The 27819-nt window shown below is 40.7% G+C and overlaps 1 protein-coding gene across 2 annotated transcripts in view; it reads left to right on the forward strand.

Moving 5' to 3' along the window:
* Positions 1–27483, forward strand: part of OAT (ornithine aminotransferase) — a 1138382-nt gene extending 1110899 nt beyond the window's left edge. For both annotated transcript variants that reach the window (XM_044056006.1, XM_044056004.1), the window contains 2 exons: positions 3727–3871; positions 24875–27483. In XM_044056006.1, coding sequence (XP_043911941.1) covers positions 3727–3871; positions 24875–25035 — 306 coding nt within the window. In that variant the 3' untranslated portion in view covers positions 25036–27483. The remainder of the gene's footprint in view (positions 1–3726; positions 3872–24874) is intronic.
* The last annotated feature ends 336 nt before the right edge of the window (positions 27484–27819 follow it).

The raw sequence follows: 27819 nt of genomic DNA on the forward strand, positions 1-27819 counted from the left end.
AAAATGAACACTAGAAAGAAAACACTGCAAAGACCAAAATGTAGTCCATGCAGATACTAACCTTTTTATGATGTACTTTAGATAGGCTGTCCTACAAAGCACATCTTCCATTAGTCAAAATTTTGTATATACAGGTAATGGTTTCCCAGATGTTGTACTCTGTCACAGTAAAACTTTCTGTTAGAACATTGGAACCCATGGCAAATATAATTTATATTCTTCATGTGACGTTCTGCATGAGTATAATCCAATGGACTCTGAGAGCAGTGGACACCATTAAAGGACCCATGTTGAATCTAATAAAGATTTCTGATCAGCAAGTGCCATTTACAGTGGCAACTCCACACTCCAGATCTTACTCTGGGCAGTCATTTCAAACCCCTACCTCCGAAATGGCTGTCACCCTCTGCCCTAGGATGGGGTTGAGGAGCATTGTCAGGATAGAAAAACCCAGATGGGTGGATGCGGGTCTGCACATCCTTACTTTTTAAGGAATGAGGGTGGTCCTCGTCACTTTGTAGGCATTGCAGGCCTCCCTATCTCAAGTGCTGTCTGACTTTCAAAGTGACAATATGGCAGTTGTTTGGTACATAAACAGAGGGATCATACTCCTACCCCATTGTGTTGAGAATCCATTTAATTTTAGGAATGGGCTGTCACTGGCTCACTTCTGATAGTTGTACTCCTGAGGAGGCCAGTTTTCTAGGAGAGGTGCTCAATTGCAGCTTAGTGATGTTCAAAGGAGTAGCATATTTCTCAACTCTACAGATTTTCACAGAATGTCCAGATTTTTGCCTCCTATTTTTTGTTGATTTTTAATAAAATTATGTTTTTCTGGCAAATCATTAAAGACTGAAATTAGAAAACAATGACAGACATTTAAATTTCAGACTTCATAACCTTCAGAAAATTTGTGCTAATGCAAAACCTGTTATTCTGTCAGCTTTCTAAGTTTATAAAAGCAGTATTTAAAAATTGTCCCTATTTTTAGGCCTTTGTCTCCTTTTATTTATAACTTTGTCCAGATTTATTGCACTGAGAGGTTGAGAGGTATGACGAGTAGTGGTCCCAAGGTCTTTCTCTGGAAAAAAAAAATGCCATCACTAGCAGAGGCCCTGGTGTTGCTTCTGTACATCCCTGGCCATTGCCAAATTCATCAACTTCTATTCCCTCATCCCTATACTGGAAAATGTCCCAGGGACCCTGTTGTCCAGAAATGATCCCCATGACTCCTCTACATTTTTTCCCCATTTCTTCTCTTTCTGAGGTTCACTCAGAAAGCTAGGCAGAACAAGAACAGAGTCCTTATCATAGTCCTGCACTGTTGTGGACATATGCGGTTCCTTCTGATGTAGGCTCATATTTTGGAGTGATTTCTACATCTGAGACCCCCCCCCCCCAGAGCTCTGTTCTCACACATCTGGTAAACTTCAAGGGCTCTTCTTACCTGTATTGGGTAGTCTATATGCTCATCTCTGTCTGCAGGCCTTATAAAAGAAAAAAGTGCAAAAGTAAGTATAAGTTTTTCTATTTTGGCTACTTCCAAAGGGTTAGACCTCTTTACATCTCCATAGCAGCAGTTTTAAATTATATCCTTTAGATTTTCTTGATCCAGGCCAAAGTTACTATTCCAGAGTGGTCTTCCTTGCTACCATATCCAACTTCTGTCAAGGGCCCGGCAGTTTATCTTTGGCGTCCTTCAAAGTTTGCAAAACTTTCTTGATAGGTACTTTCCAGACCCAACTTACGTCTAGGGATTCCATCTCTTTGTAAGTAACGTCTTTCGACTTTTCCCAGTTAGGGGTTGCCATAGCGGAATGCCGGTCCACTTATGATTGGCAGTAGATTTTTATGGTGCCGAGGTGCCAGCCCAACGCCCAACCTTCAACAAAGGCACACCCATTCACACATGCACCTACCTGCATGTCTTTAAACGTCACTCAACCACGGGAAGGACATGCAGACTCCACACAGAAGGCATTCCAGCTGAGAATCGAACTGGAGAACCTCTTGCTGTGAGGCAATAACGCTAACCGCTGCACCACCGCAGCCTGCAGGGATTCCATCTCTTTGTGCAATTCATATTTTTGTTTTAGAGAAATTGATTTTTCAGCTTTTTGACTTTGCCATTAAATGTGATTTGAAGTATCTAGCTTGGAAGAATTTATTTCTAGTGGCCATCAGATCCACTAGAAGAATATGTGAAATACAGGTCTTGTGCATAAAAAAAAATTCCCTCCTTGGTACTCCATAGGAATAGGATGTCATACAGACAAATATTTTATGCACAAGTAGTCACCAAGACAAACCTTAATTATTTAAATAGTTTGCCTGCATTCTTTGCTAACTGTTCAAGCAGAGGTGTATCTGTGTTACATTACATGGATGTCCACATACAGCATAGATTTACATGGACAGATCCAGCTCAGTCAGTAAACATTTTCTACTCTCTCTATCACATTTTGTAACAAAAAATGGACACCGGAGTTACTGAAGTTAAGCAGCTTACAAACTGTATGAAGTTCTGCTATGAGAAATGTAGGAAATCACTACAAAAAATGGACTCCGGAGTTACTGAAGTTAAACAGCTTACAAACTGTATGAAGTTCTGCTATGTGAAATGTAGGAAATCACTACAAAAAAAATGGACTTCGGAGTTACTGAAGTTAAACAGCTTACAAACTGTATGAAGTTCTGCTATGAATAATGTAGGCAATCAATATCCTCTCTGCATATAAAATACATCCTTAGATGTTATTTCTGAGACTGTTACATTGGCTTAGCTGAATACTTGTGTAATTTCTAGGTCTCTATCTTTTTTGGAAGTGATCTAATGTATTTTCCTTTGGGAGTCATGCACATGGTGAAGCTTGCAGCCACGTACTGCTGACTAATGGAACAAGCCTTCTTATCACAGATATGAAGGTCTTGTACTTACTAAAATGGGAAATTGAGATGAGTAGATACATTCTCATCAACATACCCTCATTCTTTCCCCGACATACAGAAGATATCATCAGGAGTTTCTTTACTGTTTTTGTAACTGTGTTCAGCTTTCAGGCAGCACAGCTGAGATGTGGAGAGGGATCTAGCTGACAGATCATTATGGGTTAAGGAGAGGGGTTAAGCAGCCTTGGAATATTTTGCATGCCAATCTGACTGTGAAAACCAGTAGTTTTAGTCCTTTTGGTTGATCAAGACAGATGTGCTCGGCCAAGTCTGTCCTCATGGTAAATACATAACTTTTGTGTGTGTGTGTGTGTGTGTGTGTGTGTGTGCGGGCGTGTGCGCGCGCAGTGGTAGTGTACGCAGTCATGTTTCTTTCTCTGTAGCGTCTTTTGAGTCTTGCCATTTTGTTAAGCCTTGGTGTCTTGCAGATCTCTATTGCATCCAGTCTATCTAGGTGTGCTATGGGTGTGTGAGGCTGAAGAAAGGTGAGTCTGGATAAGGAATGGAGAGTACAATTAGGTATCACTAATTTTATATGCTGTTATCAGAGATGTGATGGCAGTGACTCCTGAAAATATGATTACTGGTACTAGTTTCTGCAGCACAGCAAATCTTAAAGTCAAAATTATTTTGACAAAGGCACTCTTTGAAGAATCTATCATTATGCCAAGTACCTCATATTACTTTTCTTTCATTGTTGTAGACCAAATGTATTACATTTTTCTGTTAGTAGTTGTGAGTAGTTTGCATTCTATGTAATTATCTTTGTTGTTTTAGGTTATTGAGGAAGAGAAGCTTTCAGAAAATGCTGAAAAAATGGGGAGGTTACTGCGAGATGAACTTATGAAGCTGCCTTCTGACATTGTCACAAAAGTGCGAGGAAGAGGATTGTTAAATGCAGTTGTCATTAAAGAGTGCAAAGGTATGGAGTTGGCATGCCCTCTGGAGAAAAAGAGAAAGTAACAAGATTGCTATCCAGCTAGCAGTACTGATGTAACATACTTTTTATGATGTGGAGTGAACTGGAAGCGTTTTGTGACAAAACAACAGTGGAGCTTTTGAAAAGTAGTCATCTTGAAACCCTGTATACATTTTCCATGGTTAGTCCTTGAAGCTTTCAGTTCCTCCTTTATGATTATTCATCTCATGAGATGAATACACTTTCTAGAGCATACTGTCAGGCCACTTGCCAATTTATAGGTCCTGTAAATCTCATCCTCAATAACAACTGAGCCTCCCTCTTTTTATTTCTGCTTTGTCCAGTGAAGCATTTCATGATTGTATTCAGTTAAACCTGGTATCAGACCCTTGTCAATAGCCTGTCACCTAGCCTTTGGGTCAGCTTTACTTGTTTTATTCCTTAAGCCAATGGGATTCTGTCTGCCCAGGGAGTGCAAATACTGAACAAAAATTGTAATCCTCAGCCTGTCTTTTTTAGACCCTTCAGTAGTCAAAATAAATGATTTGCAGAATACACAGGATAAATTTTAGAAGTTCCAGCATTAAAATCAATAAGTTAAAAACTTTCCTCTGCTAGGATGTTGGTGGACTGAATCCCAAACCAGTTTATGCTCAAGGTAAGGCATAAGCTTGATATACAAGTTAAAATGACTGCAATTCCAGGAGACGACTTGCTGACCATGTATTTAAAGAGGAAGCACGCAGACCTTAACTTTTGGTCACAGTCCCGGCTCGCAATTACGAGAAATGGAATTGGGTTCTGATCCTCACCACAGCAGAAGTAAAACTGGAAAAACTGAAGATGGGTAATGTAACTTCTCACCACTATGGTGAAGTGGTTGGGAATGCATGGGGAGCTGAAGCCAAATCAGTAATAAATATGAAGCCTCGTGTATATGTGGCTGTAAATAGATGCCAGTCTGTTTTCAGCAGATTGTTTGCCATGTAGACCCTTGTACAGCTTGTGAATTAGTAGGGCTGCCATGGCTGCAGTGACCTTGCAAAGGCTGCTATACAACACGCATTCCTTAGTAGTGTATACAACAGGCTTCTTAAAATGTGCCCCCCCCCCACCCAAATAATACAGCATTTCACAGAACTGTAGATACGCATGTATACAGAAACATATTCTCCCCGATAGTGTCCAGCCTGATAGGTTCATCAACACATTGGCATTATATTGGGCTCCCTTGTGGCACAGTAGCTTGTGACAACATTGTTTAATGTATATACAGGTGATTCCAGCTGACATCTTGGATCTGAAGGCTTGTATGCTGTGATTCTACTTTCCATTGTGATTCCTTCAACATGCCAACTCTGATATACACTCTGTATGTAATGCATGCATATATTGTGTTTGTCATTCACGCTGTATATAATGTCACATCTCTATTTGTATACCCTCAAGCCAGCTCTGATATTCATGTTGTATATAATACGTACATATATTTCATTTTGTTTTTCATTCTGTATTTAATGTCATTTATCTATTATGTCTGCTCCCTGGCAGGGCTGAAATAGGTCTAGTGTGATCAGTGTTCTACTCCACTTAACAAAGAATATCATGGTATTAGGGCAAAAGGTTGGACCCTTTCACAAGGAATCATGAATATCTGTTTATTAATGAAATTATACATAGCTTCAAATTGGTTGAACCCGACTCAGACATCTTGGGAAAATTTTAGAACATTAGCAATAAGACACATATTAGCGCATAAACTGTTAATCAATGACCATAAGAAAAGCATAAATAATAGAAAAATATGGGAGCAAATCTTCAATATTGTGTTGGCCTAGGGGTTCTTGTCCACTATTACTTAGGACATATATTTATAAGATAGATCCAATCTTAGATTAGATATAGGTTGTAACAATAATACAGACTGTTGACTTTTCTCATGTGGTATTTCCTTTTTAATAATTTGTATTAATGTATAATGTTTATGTAACGTTTGGAAGCAATCATGTATATATTGTATATACTTATAGTGTGTAGTTATGTAATTGAAAAATAATAAAAGATATTATTGAAAAAAAAAAAATACCTAATAGGGCCCCTACAGCACCAGAGTTGAGAGACGTACTAAAAAAGCTAGAGTGGTAGGACTTAAGGTTAGACCCTGTTAGAAAGAAGTGTAGAAATACCCAGCAGGACTCCTGCAGGGTAGTCGTAGAGCAGTAAAGTAACAGTTAAGCACATCAAGGTAGTACAAAGTTCACATTAATATTGTTTTTAAACACAGAACTCCTCCAACATGCACACACACACGCTCGCGCACACGCACACACACACACACACACACACACACACACACACACACACACACACACTGTAATGCTTCCATGCATGTCACGTATAACTATAGTATAAAGCAGATAGGGCTAACAGATTACTGAGCCTTACAGTATTGTGTCTTTTAGAGTAAAATACTTCTTACAGGGTGTGCTTATGCCCAGTGGTGGGGAGACATGACTGCATGTAGCTGAATATTTAAGCTTTTTCCATACTTCCAACACAAGTCCAGTCCCAACCATTTAGTCCACCACTGGTATAGTAGTTGATTATCAAGTACTGTAAGTGAAAACTGTATGCCTGTGCAGTAGGCTAGGTGCATGAGCTATTGTAACACTAAACGTTAACAGAAGCCCTAAAATACACAGTAAACCACTAGTGTGTGATTTTGCAAAGTATGTACACCTGCTAAACTCAAAAGCCAGGCTAGGCCATACATTCTGTATCTACTGATGATCTGTTAAGATGTCTCATCAGCGCTGGGCATAGCATTCTATAGCTCAGTACTGTAGACCCCAGCATAGTCCTGTATAATTTTAAATGCAAAAGGAATTGCCAGTCTGATGTTGTTAATCTTCTTTCCATTCATCACTAATGTGTTGCCGGTTCCATCCTCAGAACCGAGTCGGCTTAATACCAAGCTCGCACCAGCCAAAAAACTCTTGAGCTAAGCTTTTACCCATAGTGCCCTTCTCCCTTTTACCTCAGATCTCATTTGCCACATAGCCGTAAAGCCGCATTCAAGCCAGATCTCAGCTAAGTGTTAAAGTGTTAAGTTTTTGATATTTTCCTGGATATTGTGCATCTACTCCTTATTCCTTTTTGGTATTTTGATATTTCTTTACTTTTGAACCTGTTGATAGCCTTTTTTACCCTTCTGTTCTTACCTTTTTGGTAATCTTCAGTACCATTGGTGGTACGGCCGTTCTCCCTACCCTTCGCAATATTTCTTAAATACCATTGTTGGTATTTTTCCTTTTTCTTTCACCTTATTTCGTATATATATATATATATATATATATATATATATGTATAAATTGGGGGGGGTATTATTATCCTTCTAACTTGTGTGCTTATATTTTTACATTGTCTGATAAAAAAAGGCATGTCAGGTTGTAAGCATTGTAAGGGAAAACTGCCTAACATTGATTCTCATGATGACTGTGTTTATTGTCTGGGGGTGCTCCATCTTTCGGTGCAACCTCCTTGTGTGATTTGCCAAAGTTTTAGTCAGCGCACTTTAAATGAGCGCAAAAAGACACCCTTTTTAGAGGCCCTTTCTGCGCCGGAGGTCTCTTCCCTCCTACAAAAGAAAAGAAAAGGTCCCACTCTGTTCCCTCTTCACCCTCTGGTGACCTGGGCAAGTCTTTTAAGTCTAAAGTACTGAAATTGTCTTCTGAGCATAAGTCCGCCTCATCGGCGCCGACCTATTCAGCTCCGACCACTGCTGTTCCTTTTTCGGCACCGATACTGTCTATGGCACCGACTACCGATATTTCAAAGGTTGCCCCTGCTTCGGCACAAAGTGCCACTTCAGCACAGTGCACGCCTTTGATGCCTACCTCTGTGATTCCGTTTATTACTGAACCTTCTGTGTCGACTTCAATTGCTCCTCCAACACCGAGTCCTTTCACAGTAATGACAATTTTGACGCCACTGGTTCCTGTCTCCAAACTTGAGACATCGGTGTCGATAGACTCCACACCACGGACCCGACACTCCCCATCAGCAGATCCTTTTCTATGACAAGTATATAGTCCATTCCTAGAACAACTTGACTCCCCATTGGGAGTGTCCACTAGATCCACGAGGAGCCTTTCAGAGTTTGACGTGGTGCGTCTTGTGGATCAGCTCTTGACAGCCAGGTGGCTACCCACTCCATCTAGGACCCATCCGCTTGCAAGACCTGGGTTGGTTTCTCCACGGACTTCATCCTGCTCTCTTCCTTTGACCATACTGGTTCCAAAGTCTTCAGCTCAGATGTCCTTTTCAGTACTTCCCATTTCAGAGCCAGTAGTGGACCTCACTGTGGCTCCAGGACTTTCCCTTTTGCCTGCATCCCTTCAGAACCAAGCCTTCCTCAGCTTTGTGATTGGGCTGCTGGCTCTTCGGCACCGAGTACTGTTCTAAGTTTGTCTACTGTTCCATCTGCAGTGCCGGGAGCTCTGTCTGCACCAATCCTGGTTGAGGCTCCTCCCTCGGGACCAGGTTCAGTGAAGCGGGGTATGACTCCAGTTCCGAGTTTGTCCCTCTCTGTTCTGAGCTCCCATCCCTCTTCGGGCGGACTTGCTTTCCGAGCTATGGAGAGGGCACTTGCTTCTGGAAGCATTCCACTGACGTCAGAACCCCAGACCTCCTTTTCCCCTGAGCTACAGCTGACACAAGTCATTGCTCAGGACACCGTGCATGAAAGATGCAGGAGACCCCATTACAGGAACCCCCCTCCTCAGAGGCCTCTGCTGAGGAGCCACCACAGAAGAGAATGTGCAAGAGGAAGCACGTAGATTCTCCTGAAGAGCCTCTGACAGAGGATACAGATTTCGATAACGGGGAGGGGTCCCCACAGTCATCCCCTGATGATGTCTCCTTTGGGGACATCCTTGAAATGTTGAAATAGAGGGGTGATTGGAGGCCCACTAACCCTTCTTCTGAGGAGTCCGTGTTTCTGCAGGCTTTCCGTACCCAGCCATCTACCTCTTTGCTGACCCCACCTATGGACGAGCTGGTACAACTCGTGGTGCAGCACACCTTGAAGAACCCTGATTCTGTTGCTTCGATCCCTCGGAGACCTGACAAGATACTACCCCCCCCCTCCCCCCGAGAGGAGAACCCACATTAGTCTACAGGTTTACCAGTTGATCCTATGGTGGTTGCGGCAGCCACGAGAAAGGATCTTGCAGCTTGCAACCTTATCTCCAATTCGTTCATGAGGATACTCTCACATGCAACCGAAGGGACGGCTAGACCGGCAGGTTCAGGCATGGTTATGAGACGCCATGCCTGGATGTGTCTCTGTGACTTCTTGCCCTTTTAAGTTTTCTTTCCTGAGCACTCCAATCGAAGCATCTTCCCTTTTTGGCCCTAAGGTGAAAGACACTCTAGCCAGGTGTGAAAAGGATGGTAAGACCCTGTCTGCCATAGGTCTACATTTTTCCAATCTACAACCTTCCTTTTCCAGGAACCAGAGGAGCAGAAAATTGTGGCACAAAAAATCTCAGGGTCCTTTCCGTACCACACGTGGCGATGATACCCCCAGGGGCAGAGGGGGTAACAATTCAGGAAGATGCCCCTACCGAGGCAGAGGGGATCCATGTAATCAGGGGCCCAGGGATTCTTTCTCTGGGCAGCCTTACCAGCGCTTCTGAAGAGCGGCCCAATTGCTTTCCTCTGGAAGCAGTTGGTGGGATGTTTCTCTCTGCACCACGCTGCCTGGCAATCAATAACTTCCAATCGTTGAGTGCAGAAAATTATAACCAGAGATTACACCATTCCCCTCATCACTTGTCCAAAGCTTCCTACAAAACTTCCTGACTTTCCACCCAATCAAAGGGAAGAAGCAGCTGCAGAAATAAACAAGCTCCAGCTCCAGGTGATACTCTGTCAAAACAAAGCTTCAGCAAGGGAGGTTCTTCAGCTTCTAGGATCCTTGGCAGCTGCTATACCGATAGCGCCGGTTGGGGAACTCCACATGCAAATACTTCAATGGCTTCTACTATCTCAATGGTTTCCAAATCACCACCCACTATGCTTTCAGGTTCAGATAACCAATCGTTGCAAACAGGACCTTCTTTGGTGGATAAAGCCAGAGACAGATCTTTGGAGCCGCCCATTCTATCCTCCCCAACTCAAGGCCATTGTGACCACGGATGCTTCCCTGATAGGGTGGGGGGCCATTTTCTGGGAAAGGCAGTCCAAGGCACATAGTCCACAATGGAGGCCAAACTGCATATCAATGTTCTAGAACTGAGAGCAGTGCTGTTAGCATTGCAAGGATTCCAGTCTGTTCTTTCTTCTGGGACAATCGCACTTCAATCAGGCAACATATCAGTAGTCTGCTATATCAACAAGCAAGGAGGAACCAAGTCCCATCCCCTATGTTGAGAGGCCATGAGAATTTGGCAGTGGGCGATAGCTTCCAACCGCTTTCTGATAGCAGCACATATCCCAGGGAATTCCAACGTGATTACAGACAATTTGAGCAGATGTATTCTCCTGCCTCACAAGTGGTCCCTCAGTCCCAACATAGCGGCAAAAATCTTCAGCCGTTGGGGCCAGCCTTGCTGCAACTTATTCACCTCCCCGTCAAACAACAAATGCACCAGCTATGTTGCCCTATTTCCCCCACAGGGGGAGTCCCCGAGGGATGCTCTGATTCATGATTTGGCCCACGGGACTGCTATATTCCTACCTCCCCCATTCCTCTGATTCCCCAATTCATAAGGAAAGCTATTCGGTTGAAATGCAAAGTGATCCTCATAGCCCCTTTTTGGCCTCGGCAAGTCTGGTTCCCTTTCTTTTGGCCTCTCCTATTATGTCTACTGTGGATTCTGGACCCTTTTTCAGACCTGATTTCTCACACCCAAGTGTTGAGTCACCTGAACCTATCCAATCTCAAGCTGACAGCTTGGTTTCTCCATTTCTGTTAATTGCCAGGCTGGATAACCTCCCCTCACCAGTACGTGGCATTATCTTGGCCTCACACAAATCATCCACCAGAAGACTATATCTAAACAGATGGAAGAGATTCTCTATTTGGTCTAAAAAGAATGCTAGACCCATACTCTGCTCCAGTTACAGTAGTCTTACAATATCTGTCAAAATTTTTTGAGAATGGAGCTGCAGCTTCTACCATACGAGTACGTCTAGTGGCTATTTCTAACTTTCATGATGGGTTTGATAATTCTCTCCTCATTTCTCATCGGTTATGCAAAACATTTCTAAAAGGGGTCTTGCACATTAGGCCTCCAGTCAAACAACATATAGAACCATGGAACCTCACGTTAGCTCTTCAGTCTTTAACTCAGCCTCCCTTTGAGCCTGCAGCAAAGTGTGACTTCAGATTTTTATCTTGGAAGTCCCTTTTCCTGGTAGCCTTCACATCGGCCAGACTAATTTCAGAGCTCCATGCACTGTGCATTAAAAGGCCCTATTTACTCTTCCACAAGGACAGAGTATCACTCCGGACGAACCCCTCCTTTCTTCCCTTATTTCAGATTTTTCTATCAATCAAACCATTGAGTTGCCAGTATTTTTCCCAAATTTTACTAATAAAGTGGAATACTGTCTGCACTCTTTGGATGTGCATAAACAATTGAGGTTTTATGTAGACGGAACTAAAGCAATGCATAAAATTGACCAACTTTTCATTTCCTTCTCTTGACCTAGAATGGGAAATTCTGCCTCCAAGGTGACTTTATCTAAATGGCTCAGGGACTGCATGCACTACATCTATTCACTTGCGAAAAAACCTATACCACAGAATGTTAAAGCCCACTCTACCAGATCTATGGCAACTTCTGTAGCCTTCCATTCGAGAACATCCATGGATGATATTTGTGCAGCAGCTACATGGGCTACCCCCCACACCTTTATTAATCATTACAAATTGTATGTGGTCTCCAGAGGGAGAGCTGCCTTTGGCTCAGTGGTGTTCAGGAAAGTTTTTCCATAAGGGCCGCCCAAGGAACACAAGGTAGCTGGGGATTCTGTCCCATCAGTGATGAATGGAAAGAAGATTAATAACATCAGATAAAGAAGTTATGTCTTACCATAACGTTCTATCTGTGTTGTTCATCTTCTTTCATTCATCACTTCCCACCCTCCTTCCCCCTCCAAAGGCTCCTGGGGGATACTTTGGGTCCAGGTGGTTTATCAGGGCACTTGCGCAGAAATGGCCTCTGCTTTACTAATATTGGGCAAACTCGATCTGAGGTAACAGGGAGAAGGGCACTATGGGTAAAAGCTTAGCTCGAGAGTTTTTTGGCTGGCACGAGCTTGGTATTAGGCCAACTCTGTTGCAAGAACGGAACCGACAGCCCATCAGTGATGAATGAAAAATGATCAGCAACACAGATGGAACATTGTGGTAAGACATTACTTCTTTTTTGGGCCTTCTTGTTCCCTGGTTATGTAATTGTGACCCTGCGCCAGACCAGGTGTGATCCCTGTGCCTTTCACAATACTCAGCCAAAGTTTGCAGATTCTACTCCCTGTTATTAAATTAATATAACAGGGAAAAGTTCACAGTTTGACTTCTGCTATTGTCTAGCTATGTTATTGGGATGATTCTCCCAGACCATTTGACTCTCTTGCACTTCATCCACCACTGAAAATCCCAACTGTTTAGCCAAAGCAAATCCTGCTAAATTTGTGCTTTGTTATTAGTCTGAGTTTATAAAATTGCACCCTTACCTCGAATAACCATATCTGTTTGCGTTCATAATACTGAGCACCTGTAATCACAGGTCATGGTGTAAGTAATTACTGAGTTAAGTGCAGTTGGCTGGTCTCTTTTCCTCTTGAATATTAACTTTGCTTACTTTAGTACAGACTTACTTACAATTTAACTTGGGTACATTTGAGTAGCTGTGTCTGTGTTTCTAGCAACTGAATGTAAAGTTGCTTTACCTAGTAATCAGCAAGACTGGCCTTTGGTCAACTGGTGCCCTAGGCGAAAGGGCTCTACAGCACCCCTCCCACACACACACACACACACACACACACACACACACACACACACACACACACCACTTGGGGCCCCCATCCTGGCATTTCTACACCATCCAGATTACTAGAAAAGTGCCCATGCTAGAGCGGCGCCCTAGGCAGCCGCCTAATTGGCCTGTGTTCAAGGCTGGGTATGGTAATCAGCTTATGTTTTTAGGTATTCTATAATATATCTGTGGCCTGTTTGGTTAGTGTTTCATTGTGGAGTCCAGAAACTGAGGAAATTATTCATTTAAAATGTCTTTTTTGAGATCTGCAGATCTGGTTTCTCAAAACTGTGTGGTTCAAAACTTGGATAGGCTGTTTTTTGTGGATAGGACCTTTTGTGCTAATATCCCTTCTGATGTGCATGCATGTCAACCAATTGTTATGTACTGTATTTACAATAGGACCCTTAACGCAGTCCACCCCATTTCCCATCTTCTCCTAAATAAACACAGATTTATAGGACAGGATTTGCTTCAATTCTACCTCCTTAGGTAATAGCTAGTAAAAGTGTACATAACATTCCAAGCCTGCTTGGGGGGAACCTTTCATATGTAAAAATATAAAATTGTCTCTCCTTTTTTTATTCTGACAGTTTCCTATAATTAAAGGAAACTTAATAAGTGATGTCTTTTTTAATCTAACATAATGTGAATAACTTTTCTTCAGCCATTTCTTGCTAACATTACATTAGAACATTCTTGCCATTTTTATCTAATTGCTGAAGCAAACACTTTAGCTTAGTTCTGCTTACAAAAGTAACTGGACATCACTCACTCAGTCATAGTTGCCTTACCTGCTATGCCTTCAAAAGCCAGTCTAAACAAAACCACCTGCCCTACTAGTACTATTACATTTCTTATTCATGCCTCTTGATCATATAGCCATTGATCTGATGTTGTCTGTTCTGTCTGACTTCAGCTTGTGAGTTATCACATCTGACACTGTCTATGTCAGAGTCTTCAGTCCAAGAGCCCTGCCTCCTGTACCCATAATGCTCTTAATACTCTGTCCTCAGATCTTTTTGTGCTGGCATCAAGAGTGGATTGTGGTCTTGAGAGCTCCCAATAGCCGTATCCTTTTTGGACTAATAGAGACTTTTTTGGTTGTTCTGCTCTGCGCTTAGTTTTGTGCTAGTGTGTGTTGATTTTAGGTTAGGTAGGCTTTATCGGGTCTATGTCACATAATCGAACTTTTAATAGTTCAAATCTCTTAACATCGAACTCAAGCGATCAAACTATTAAAAGTTCAAAATGATGTCAATGGCATTTTCAATGGGGAAAAAACATAAAGGGTGTAAGCAGGGAGGCAAGCCCCCCTGTGCCCCCCACCTACTTAAATATACCCACTCCGAGATTGCGCTGCAGTGTAGGAAACGGAAATCTTCCGTTTCCGCACTGTATTGCACTGAAGTGTGATCTCAGAAGTGTTGTATTTAAGTAGCAGGGGGTGTGAGGGTGCAGAGGGGCTTGCCCCCCTGCATAGAGCAATTTTTTTTTTTTTTTACTTTCAAAGTATTACAGTTCGATCATTTAAGTTCGATCTTTAGTGATTCGAACTTGTAATACTTCGACATTATGATATAGACCCGGTTTTATCATAGGAGAGTGGTAGATGTTTTTCTGTTGTATGTGTTCTTTTCTCCCTTGGGCATTGCCGCCCTTATTTCCCCTTGTGCTTTCTGTAAAAGAAAAAAAAAAAAAGAAGATAGGTAGTTAGATACGGTTAGGCAGTTAAGTAGTTAGGTGTTTTTGTTACATAATTGTGTTGTTATCATTATTATTGATACATTAGTTATACTTATTTGGTCTGTCATAGCATGGTTGTGGTGTGTCTTGTAGTGCTTTTTCCTATAGTGGTTTGATAGTTTATCTGTTTGGGGATTTGTGCATTTTTGTTATGGAGAAGGAAAAAATGGATTTAAGAAGTGTGTGGCATGCGGACACAGATTGCTGCCACAGGATGCACACAATCAGAGCTTAAGCAATTAATGAAAGATGGGCCAAACTTATGAAGGGGTTGCTCCAGCCTTCAACAACCTCTCCCTCCAAGAGACAGGAGAAGAGGGAAAAAGAGCGATCCCAGGACAAGGACTCCAGATCCCACAGTAAAGGGACAGAGGATTGAAAATGGTCCTGTTTATCAACCAAAGATCAGGCAGAGCCAACAGTTCACCAGCCTTTGAAATCTTGGGCTTCAGTATGGTTGGGTCTGACAATTCCCATTCAGCTCCATTTTTAGGTCATAGTGGTGTTACTTTCAGTTCTCCACTTTCAGCATCCCCAGTCCCTTTTTAGCAAAAGACCCTTCAACTTTAGTGGGCAGATTGCCCTCCCCCTTTCTGTTGCTTAAAACCAGCATAATTTTCAATGGCATCATTTCCCTTCCCACATCTGACTCAAGCTTCTCCTGTTCTGATCCGGTCCTCAGATCCAGTTCCTCCGAGGAAGTTCTCTAAGCCCCCATCAGTGGGTTCTTCTGCTGCCTGAGGTTCTGGCTCCAACTTCGGTTCTTCCTCCCCTGGAGTCTTGTCAGCTCTGACAGCTTGACATCTTCAGGCAGAGACGTCTTCCTTGGCATTCTCAACTCAGGCTTTATCAAAGGTGGGTGTTTGGAGCCATGGCTCTGGCGTCTGGATCAATGTTCCAACTTTTGGAATCATCTGTAGCCCCTTGGGGCTTTGGCTTTTGACATTTCAGTTCTGATCTCAGCACTGGAGCTGGTGGGGTTGGCAATGAATACTGGATCTTGATCAGGTCCTTGGATTCGAGGAGCGCTGGTTCCAGTTACCCTGCTTTGGATTTTGATGCTATAGAGAGGATTTTCTCCCACTTGAAGAGGGGAGTTTTGGCAGAGGCATTGGATCCTTCCTTTCCCCAAGCATTTGGGTTTGTGCAGTTGCACCAGGTGGCTGCAGGACATCCTGCATCTTTGGGTCCCCAGATATCCCTGCATTCGTGAGCTCTCTTTTTCTTCTGTGTGTCCCCTTGATTCTCCTGTCGGGGAGGGACACAGTAAGATTAAGTGCAAGAGAAAGCACTAAGATTCTGCAGATTAATCCCTCATGGGGGACACTGACTTGAAGGGGAAGTTTCCCCCAATCCCCCATGCCAACCCCACAATAACCCTTCTTTGTGGCAACTTTTTGGAATTACTGAAACAGAGTGGGAGTTGGATCTCAGAGGGCCCTTACCTAGAGGGGTCTGTGTTCCTGGATACGGATCATGACACCAGATAAGGGGGGGTGGGATTGTGTTAGACAATTCCTGTGATTATTCCAATACTATGCAGAATATATTATTTGATGAGATGACTTACAAATCAGTTTCTAAAAATGAAATTAATATAGCGTATTCCAGAATTGATTCCTGTCTTAAGGAACATGTGCTGAACCAAAGAATTAGTGTAGAGACTTACCAGTTTCTTTATCAGAAATACCCCATTATACCTTCTTTTTTTGAAATTCCCAAGATACATAAAAACATAGAGGAACCTCCCTTTAGACCCATTGTAGCAGCCAATTGGTCCAAAACTCATCCTCTTGCTGTATTTGTTGACTCTTGGATTAAGCCACTAGTTGAAAGTATCCCCCATCTAGTGAGGGATTCTTGGGATTTCCTACTAAAGACTTGTTCTCGGTGATTGCGAGGGAGGAGGGGTTGGCTTTATTTGAAGAGACCTTGTTCATGTGTTCAAGCCTTTCCCCATGATCAGATCATTTTTGTGAATTAATGTCACTCATTTTGGAAAATAATTTTGTATTTTAATCAAAAGTGAATATTTTCAACAAATCCAAGGAGTGGCAATGGGGGCAGCCTGTGCCCCAGTATACGCCAATGATATATTAGGTTGGGAGAACAGGTTTCTGTTCATTTGCCCTTTTGGAAGAACATACAATTGTATACTAGATTTTTGAATGATTTGTTCTTTTTATGGAAGGGACCACAGGAGGAGATTCATGCATTTTTGAGATACCTGAATGGTACAACCTCATATCTAGAATTTATTTATAACTTTAATGAATCCAGTATTAACTATTTGGATATTATTTTATCACACTTAAAAGACAGATTTAAGTCAAACATCTACCGCAAAAAAAAGTTTTGTAATTCCTACCTGCATTTTTCCAGTAATCATCCGTTGGCACAGAAAAAGAGTTTAGTGAAAGGTCAAGCCATCCGGGTGGCTAGGATGACCTCAAGCTTTGAAGATGTGAGAAGTGAATTGGATATGGTGGGTAACATGTTTTACGAAAGGGGGTACCCCAAAAAATTGGTAGATGAGATCTTGGGAGAGGTCTACAGCAAAGGGGGTGTTTTATATATAACCCTCTGTTTGGGAGTAGGTTTAATTAGTACCGATTTAGTTAATGGTAATAACAACCCTAAATTAGAGAAAGCTTGTGCCCTAGCACACAGCCATCTCTCTGGTAGAATTAAGAATGTACTTATAAAAAATTGGAATATTTTCAGGGTAAATCAAGAAATATATGACACCTTATGCATTCAGCCGCATTTTATAAACAAAGATGGGGCAAACTTTAAGAAGCTTTTGGAATTGAAGGTTGGACCCAAAAATGAATACGGGAATGGTACTAGACCTTGTGTTTGCTGTAATCAGTGTCAGTACATCAGTAAGCAAAGGCAGGTTATAATGAGAAACAGCATGGGGACTAGAATTACTTTTCAGCATGGAAAATGTGGCACTAAACAGGTGAAAAGTGCGAACATTTTATGTGGAAAGACAGAACACGCACTAAGAGGATGTATGAACATACCTATGAGATTCAAAATCAAAAGGAGAATAATCCTTTGTACAAGCATTCTGTTGGATGTGAAGGATTTATGAAGTTTACTTTTGGTATCTTAGAAATGATTAAAATTGAGCAGGGTGAGGGAACTGGAAAAATACATTGAGAAAAAGGGAAACTCTGGCAACTCTGTTTAGCAGTTATGTTCCCACCAGGTTTAAATGACGTGGTGTCAGTTTCCCTTGTTTTACTAGAATGCTCTGAAAGAATTTAAAGTACAATATATGTGTGTATATTTTTTTTTTGAAAATTATTTTTTATGTATTATATATATTGTGATTTTTGAATGTGGACTGCAATTTATGCATTTTTTATTAAATGTATTTTATTAAGGCGTGGTACAGTATTAGGTGGTGAAATGTTTTTAATTGCTGATTGGATTATTTATAAATTGACTAACCTATTGTGGGAATGGGAGTGCTATTTAAATTAATCCTTGTAGGTACTTGTTTGTATTCTGATGAAGTTCCAGTTGATTGGGATGAAAGCACTCAATACTGGTGTGTGCTGTATAATAAAGGTGTTTTTCCATTCTGTGCCATTTTCAGTGCAGTTTTTGTTCTGATTTACTAGATTTAGGTTTATTGTTGGGGGATCATTATGGGCAACTTCCTCAATCTGAGTAGAGAGTGTTAGAGCAGAGTATTATCAGTAGAGGAGGCAGAGCTCTTAAACTAAGACGTTGAAATGGCCAGTGTCAGATCTGATAAACTGTAGGTATAACCAGATGGAAGAAGACAACATGGGTCTATCGTTCTGTTAAGTACATAACTTTTGTTTGTACCATAAATCAGTAGCACCAGCCTTCACATAGTCTAGCTCTAATTCCATTCTATTTCTAACACTGGTCTTATCATTTTCTCTTCATATATTTCAAACACATTCACCATTCCATATTTCATGTTACTTTCTTCCAGCAAAAGGGTACAGCTGTCTTCACTACCAAAGGTAAACTTCTACAGTTTAAATTTCTTCTAGTTGCTAATTCTACTCATACATACATGCATTCAAACCAACTTCTGCCCTCTCAGTGCTACCTACTCCTGATTACTTTAAACTGCAACATTTGATATTAAGCCTTCTTCTCATGTACTAGTTTCCCCAGAAACTGCTCTAATCTGCAGACTGGACGTCATAGTAAATGAGAAGTAAACATTATACACTGTTTGCTCCAAGCATGGATTCTGCAACAAAACCTTGATTTTGCTGCATGTTGTGAATCAAGGCTTAACCTGGCCTCCCAAAATGTCAGTCTGCACTTCCCTAGCTACAGGGTGCTCTACATGGATTGCCCAGGAAGTGGAACCAGTAAAGCATGTCTTTGCTGTTTAAAAGGCTACCTGTTTAGTACCAGTATTGCTATACCTTATTCTGCGGATTAATTTGCTTCAGAATGGCTTATTACTGACTTCACTTTAAATAATTATTCAGAACTCACTATAGGTCTAAGCTGCTACCCACCCTCTATTTAACTGTCGCAAACTATTTTCCCCTCTCTTGTCCTAACATCTAATCTCCTTCTGCTTTGACACATCAGCATTAATTTACTTGGTCTCCCTAAACACACCTTCACATAGCACATAGAATCAACAAAGCCAAATTATGTAAGCAGTAATCACTCTGTCCTTGTGCTTTTTATTACTAACAGAACAGATGTCCATGTCTTGCTTGCACACCTCAGTGACCACTACACAATTACCCTCTCCTGGTCTAGCAGAACATCTGAAGTATGTAATTTTGATCTCAGGATTCCTTAGACATTTTCCAGTATCAGCTATATAAGATGAGGGTGCATTCAGTCTGGGCAGAGAGTTTTGCTTCTCGGCAGCAGCATCAGTGGTATGCTGGGAAAAAAAGAAATTCCTGATCTGCCTGAGTATTAGGTTGTGCTGTACTGAAATGTAGCTGAACACTATTAATTTATTGAAACATGTCCTCTCAGCACTTTTATGCATACCAAGTAATTATTGGCTATTTGTGTTTACTTCCTTTGCATAAAAATAAGATTTGTATACTGCCTATGAACAACTTCTACAGCAAGGCTTTCAGCTCAGTAGGCTTCACTGTTTTTCCTGGGAACAAAATAATAATAATAAGTTAGTGGAAGATCCAGTAGCTCTGGCCTGGTGACACATATTTTGCCAGACAAACTTTACATTAAAAGGTTACCCTTCTCTTCTAATGCCTCTCTGGTGGATGCATCTTCCCATTGTCATGCACATTAACCTTAGATTGATTGGTGTGTGTGTGTGTGTGTGTGTGTGTGTGTGTGTGTGTGTGTGTGTGTGTGTGTGTGTGTGTGTGTGTGTGTGTGTCAATAAAAAAGGAAAGGCCAATGATACCTGTGTGACGCCCCTGCACTGGGCCAGTAATCAAGGAGCCTCAGTCCTCACCACTAGCACCAGTGACAGACTTGCACACTGGGAGGATGACAAATACACACACAGTAAAGTACAATTTCCTTTAAGAGCACACAGAGATCACAGTCAGTCTGAGGCTGGTTTCTCCCTCTCTCTCTAGATCCCCAGTAAGACTCCCCACTTGCACAGCTATATGGTTAAGGTCTCAGCCGAACCTTCTATAGTTATGTAAGGAATCTCCACATCAATACCCAGATTTGCTCTGAGCTACTGCACAATGGTAACTCCTATACTGAGCCAACGGATATTGCCAATATAATGGCCGACAGATTCAGTGCCACCTTTACCCTTTTCTCCCCCTCCCACTAGAGGACCAATCACAATACCAGTAGATTGCCAGGCACCCAGTATTACTGTTGTACAGGTTAAAACAGCAGTGTCTAAGGACAAGAATGCAGCTTCTATGGGACCTGACAATATCCCTGCCTGTGCTTTACATGAACTACAAAGTGAACTGGCACCTCACCTGTGTGCCCTGTCCAATCACAGCCTCACCTCAGGCTTTGTCCCTACCGAATGGCGCATTGCTACAGTCATCCCTCTCCACAAAGAAGGAGCGACTACAGTCTCTGGGAACTATTACCTCATTAGCCTGATGAGTCTGATATGCAAAGCTATGAAATGCATCATCATGGACCTAATAAATAAGGATATAGGGGATATCCAAACTCTGGATCCCACACAGTTTGGTTTTGTGAAGGGCAGATCATACCAGTAACCAGAGCTGTGGATGAAGGCAAGGTGGCTCATACAGCCTACCTTGATCTGGCCAAAGCTTTTGATACCATTCCCCACTCAGGAATCATAGAATAACTCACTAAGCTAGGCATCAACCCCTATATCACTAGGTGGGTTGCAAACTGGCTCACAGATAAAGCCCACAGTGTGAAAGTAGCTGACTCCAAGTTAGACTGACGACCAGTCGTGAATGGAGTCCCACAGGGTTTGGTCCTAGGTCCTTTCCTGTTTATCTACTTCTCTGAAGTTCAGGCCAACACGAAGGGTCTCTGGTTAACAAAGTTCACAGACAATTGCAAGTTGGGAGCTATTATTAACTCTCCAAGCAGTGTTGACATCCTACAGAAAGGCCTCACTGAGACCAACAACTGGTGTCAGAACCATGGCCTTAAGCTCAATGCCAAAAAATGTTGTCATCCCCTTTGGGAAAAACCCAGTTCCCATGAATTACCACATTGATGGTAGACCACTGAACACAGAAGGAGTTATAAGAGATCTGGGAACACAGGTTAACAGAAACCTGTTTTTTGACTACCCTATTGCCACTGTGGTCAGAAAGTCCTTATATGTGGCACATCTCATTGCTAAGGGTCCAGGAAGAAAGAAGTCATTGTCTCCCTCTACTCTTCCCTCATTAAGCCAATCATCAAGTACAATGCCCCATTTGGCATGCACCTCACTGGACATCTGCAACAACTGGAGAAGCCACAAAAGTACCTCACAAAGAGGATCCTAGGCTTTAAACACTTGTCCTATATGAACAGACTAAAAAAAAAAAAAAACGCCAAGTATTCCCCATCTCATATCGCCTACTTAGAAGCGATCTCTGCTTAACTTACAAAGCCATGTGTGACCCAACCATGTTAGAAATGCTACATCTAATGAAATCCCAATCCCTCCACACCACATGCTCCAAAGACCTCAACCTCATTACCACAATCAACAGAACATGCTGGAGAGCCAGGTTTATAACACAGAGACTGCCCATGCTATGGAATAGACTTCCCATACATGTCAAGCAGAGCATCTCACTGCCCCTCTTCAAGAGAAATCTTGATGAGTGGATGGCAAATAGAAAATTCACGCCAGGATCACTCCAGTGGTTATGCTCGACAGAGGCACTGGGAACTAAGGTCGGGTGGCACGATGCCAGGGTAATCCTATGGGCTAGGCTTGTAAAGGCTCCAGGCCCATTAGCCTGGTACACACCTATGAACCTATAACCTCTAGCACCTTCTCTGTCCAACCAGTGCTTCGTGTCCCTGCCCAAGTAGCTGACACATACTTTGAGATTTATTTATATACAAATATACATACACTCCTGGGGAAGGCAGGCACAGGTTTACTAGCTATGCCCTCTTCTACCCAGAGTATTAGGTAGTAATCACTGCCACCAACCAACCTTACTTATCGGCTACTATAAGGCCGTTCCCAAAGGGTGACTAATTCTACTGTGTAATGTTACTATTATCCAGATGATAAGTGTGACCAACAGCAAGGCTGTTTGAGTGGCCTGTACAATATCACCAAATACATGTGCGAGTACTCTAAGAGCTTAAATATCTCTGAACAAGCCAGCCACAATTAAAAGGTTTAAATATATTTAATAATAATAAAAGCTGGTATAATAATAATATATATATTATTATAATAATTAATATTAATAATAATTGATATAATTAATATTATATATAATATAATAATAATGAGTATAACAATAATCTGGAGCATTTCTCCCTGGGCCTCCGCTGAAAACAGACTCTGTAAAACCTAGTCGGACTTTCCCGGTCAACAAGTGTTAAATAAATAAAAGAAAATAAAATAAAAAAGCACAAGAGAATTCTCTCTAACTCAACACAGTGACAAGAGAGTTCAGAATCTCAGGAAATGTTTTAAAACAACATTGCAGGATGGTGTCACATAAATGCAGAAAACATCTAAACTAATCTTGCTGTATTCCTATCTATATCTAAGAGATACTATGCCTTAAATGACTTACTTACAGAGCCAGGCATATATGGATGAGAAGTTCTGATGAAAGGATGTTTCTAGGTCCAAAGATAAATACAAAGTGCACAGATTCACTCTCTGAGATAGTTCTTAGGTTACTATCAAACATTTCTCCTGGGTTATCATATTACATCATTCTTTGTCACCTCTGTGTCAAAATACTTATTTTTCAGAAATTTGCCTAGAACTAAGTCATAAAACAGTTAAACACTTTTACCTTTGAAAAATAACTATTTCTTTTTCCAGACAATAGGAAAATTTTGTTGCTGCAGACATAGTCTCCTAGCTGAGATAAACACCATTGTAAACAATTCACTTATTTTCTTAGAGTTTTCAATTTAACTCTGTTTTTTTCCAGTAGTGTACACTGTGGTCACATTCTTGAAGCTCAGCACATAACATACAGCACCATCAGTTTAATACACACATAACATATACTTCTCTTACATTTGTAAGACAAGCCTATGAATCATATTAATATTCACAAATGACATAGAATTATTTACAAAATTCTAGCTAGCTGGGCTGGTAGCTTTCACAACCTGATCTTACGGATTAGAAGCCAATTTAAAATACCCAGCAGTGGGTCCCTGTCAGATTATTGAAGTTTGAAAACTTCGAAAGTAAGATGATAGGGACCATATGATCGAAGTTTTGAAACTTCAAATGTTTTGAGTGGAGATTGTGGTACAGTGCAGAATGGGCACTTTACCCTTTTCCGCAATGTAGTGTGATTTTGGAGTTGGTATATTTAATTAGCATGGGGTATCGGAGGTCCAGGGGGGGGCTTGCCCCCCTGCAAAAATGTTAAAAATATAATTTTATTTATTTTTTACTGTTTGAAGTTCTGAAACTTCGATCATATGATCTTGGTCATATGCATTTCAAAGTTTCTGAACTTCAGTAATCTGACATAGATCCCCTGTAGTTCCTGCAACCCTAAAGGAGATTAATAAAGCAACACATAAGTATACTAAGAAGGTCTCACAGTACCATGACCCTGGGCTTGAACCCATTATGACTTTTGTAATACAGATTGTGCATTAACAGTGCTGTTTGCACTCTTGCAATTACTACTCTGGCAAAAAATAGCCCACTAAACAGATATTGTAAGATGTGCAGTTTCTGTACAAGCAGTGCTTGTAAATGATTGAGCCTCACAAGACTGGTACATATAAAAAAATTTGAGGAAAAATAAAACTGTTCTAGGTGGGTGGGGGCTTGCCTTCACATCATGGTGTTGCACTCCCATCCACCCACCTTCCTTCAACTTAATGGCTTTATGGTCCTGTATATGAGTAGCTCTACCTCTGTGTAATCAGGAGCAGAGTGATCATTATGTCATTTCTTAAAACACCTCATGCCTCTGTTTAGTTGAATTCTCCCATTTCCTGGTAGCGCTCTGTCTTAGCATTGCTTCCAAGTTGTCAAGCTGCATGGTCCTACTGAAACACTTTCACAGGTTATGCTTAGAAACATTATCTGTTCAGACCTGCTCCTGTTTTACATTAACAGGTCAGTTCTTACAACAAATGGAGTCATTTACTTTATAGTTGTTGGCTATTTAAATGCAAGACTTGTAAGCCCTTAATCACTTCTAAGCAGTCTTTACTTCTGCCAAATCGCTACCTGCATTTAAAAGGACCAGAAAATGTAGTTTATCTTTTATAAAAGATGCAAACACATTTATAAGTACAAATTTAAAATTGCCCTTACAAGTGAATCTTTGTCTTGTATTTAGTGTTGCTGAATGCAGTTATAGGGTCCATATTCAGTGAAACATATGTAGGCATTCCCACCAGTAGCAACCTCATGTTTTCTTTTCTCTGTAGTAGAAGTTATCCTAGAATGCACAGATTTGGTAGCCAGATAATATCTTCATATGTAAAGCTTAATGATTAACTCAGATGTATGATCTGTGTGTTTCACTATAGGAAATTCTGCTGCTTAGTAATTAGAACTCTGTGTTTACATTTCTTCCAGCTTATGATGCCTGGAAAGTATGCCTTCGACTTCGTGATAATGGGCTTTTGGCAAAACCTACTCATGGTGATATCATCAGACTTGCACCACCCCTCATTATCAATGAAGAAGAAATCAGAGATTGTGTTGAAATTATCACCAAGACCATTCTGTCATTCTGAACAAGATCGATAAATAAAGGTTTCTGATCCATCCTGTAACATCCCTCAGAAGAGCTGCCATTGTCCAGGATATATGGTTACTGAAAAAGTGTTGTTTTCTTAATGTATTTTAATAGCTTAACTTGTTAATGTTGACAGCTCTGATTGTACCATGGTGTTAATCATACATACACTGCTAGGTATGCTGGTTGCCTTGTCCAATTCAGACTAATAACATTTGAAAAGCAGATCACACACATACATCTTGGTATTGAATTTGTGATCCTCATTACCACAATTAAGCACATTAAATGTAAGAATATTACTTCAGCTGAACAGGAAATATGCTAAGCTGCCTTTCTTCTTCTTCAGTTGAAGTGAGTTTTCACAGATTTAATTTTTATTTTCGCTCAGCTCTACACATTTGTTCTGCAGTGTGCTGGCAGTCGGGACTATGCCACCTGACTGACTGACAGTAGACAATGAGTTGAACTGGTTCGAATCCTTTATGTCAACCTTCTTCCATCTGAAGTTGTCATTGTGGTTTGATATTTTGGAAAATAAAACAAAACTGATAATGCTTTTGTAAAGTTACAATTCCCATATAAATAGCAATTGTAGATTAAAAGACCATATGTAAATGTTTTTAAACCTAAAATTTAGGGAAGTACATTTCATTTTTTTTTTATAAAATGAATAGGCAATTGCTAACTATTAATCACTTAGGGAGGGCACTTAATGCTCTATGCTTTTTCTACTATTGTGAATTGAAAGAAATGTGTACAGGTTACAACAGGCCCTCATTTGTTTTTAAAAGTATACAGAATGCGCAGTTCGAGTTTTTATATTAAGATCATACTAAATGTAATGAATGTTGTTAAGAGAAATGTTAGAATTGTCAGTACGTGACTAAGTTGGAAGTCGGCGTTCCAATGACTTACTTCCTTTTGCATGTATTCAAACCCATATCCATTTCATTTAGCATCATATTGGAACTATGCCTTAAAATAATCTTTTGTATTGACAACCCTTGTAAACAAATGCACTTTTGTCTTCATTTTGCCTTTCTAAGACATTGCATACATAGCGCTATAGATGTATTTTTGTATCAGCCCAGCATATTAATGTTTTACTCAGATCACTTTAATTTTAAATGCTGGGTTGAAAAAGTGAAATGGTTTCTTTTAAGGAACCTGAAAGGAATTCTTGTTTTAAGAAATGAAACTCAGAAAAAAAATATTTCCTTTTGTTATATGGAGCATGAATTGCAATGTTGGCCTTTTAAAAATGTCTCTAATAACTTGTGGGGTTAAACTGGATACAGCAGCGTTTTCAGCAGGCAAGGAATTGTACTGACTAATGGGTCCAAGCTGTGTTTGTCTTCTGTCATGTTATGTTCCATGTGCTGTATTATATTTAGCATTCAAGGTTATAATCTGTTACTTCTGTGCTGTAGTGATCCCTATAGATGCCATTTTGAACTGAGAGCTGAGTGTTGGAGAAATGAAAAGCACAATACTGCAAGAGTCTTGAAGTAATTGTCTCCAAATCTCCCATTGGAATGCATTGCACTACCCAACATACAGGAGATCAAAATTACTTTAACAGCAGCAAGGCCGGTAGGCAAACAGGAGTGGAAATCAGTGTTGCTAAAACTAAACCACAAAAAATAAATGCCTCTCATGTCAGACTGCTTTTAAGCAGTAAAACAGATTTAACACAGACATATTAGTAGTGCTAATAAAAAAGCAGGCCCACTGGTGCACACATTTAATTCCTGCATCACCACACCTTTGCTCTGAATACCTACTTATCACATAAGCTGCAGTAGCCACACCAGTAGTTGTACAAACTGCATTTCACTGACGTACTGTGAATGTGTGTGCATGTGCAATACAATCCATGGGCTTGTAAACAAAGAGGAGTTTGGACAGTGCACTAGGGTTATTTAAAAATGTATGAAGTTTCCCTGCCAGTAGTGTAAGAACAATAAACCATTGTCAGAATTGCTATTGGTAATTTATATATGTACCCATATCTTGCCATATTGTATAGTATACTAAAACATTTACCCAATATCTCACCGTTTCAGTTCCCAAACATTTCTCAAAGTGGCTGTTATCTGATGATATACGATTATACTTCAAAAGTTAGCAGACAAACTGCCAGTATTCATTTAATTTAAAAAAAGCAGTTGAAATTAACCATTCACTGAAATGCTATTTCTACAAACCATTTAGCTGATCCCAAAGGGAAAACAGTTTCCTTTTTTGATCAATTAAACCAGAAAAAAAGACCAGTAACTTGCAGATATAGTTTGTCTGAATAGTGATACTGCTATGAAAATGGTGTTTAATAACTTAGTGTATATGGTTGGGGTTAGAGATGGGGATAGCCATTGAGTAAGGGTGGGCCGGTCATCTTACTCATGTATATTAACCCTAACCCTCCCTGTAGCCACCCCCCACACAAAACAGTACCCAAGTATGCTTTCTGTTGTCCTTACTCTAACACTAACCTGCAAACAATTGCACATGCTCACACATTACAAATTAAAGTTTCAGCATTACTATCCAGTCCCACTTGCCATGCATTCTATGTTGCACACTTGACAGAGCTAACATTCGACCAATATTTTATATATATATATATATATATATATATATATATATATATATATATATATATATATATATATATATATATATATATATGCACAGAGAGAGGAGAATTCACCAAGAAACCAAAAAACATTGTGAGAGTTATTTTTGTCTGTCTGGTTGTCATACCTAACTCTGGTAGTAA

The sequence above is a fragment of the Protopterus annectens genome, chromosome 14.part0 (assembly GCF_019279795.1).
Source record: "Protopterus annectens isolate FY-2018-M chromosome 14.part0, PAN1.0, whole genome shotgun sequence".
NCBI lineage: Eukaryota > Metazoa > Chordata > Ceratodontiformes > Protopteridae > Protopterus > Protopterus annectens.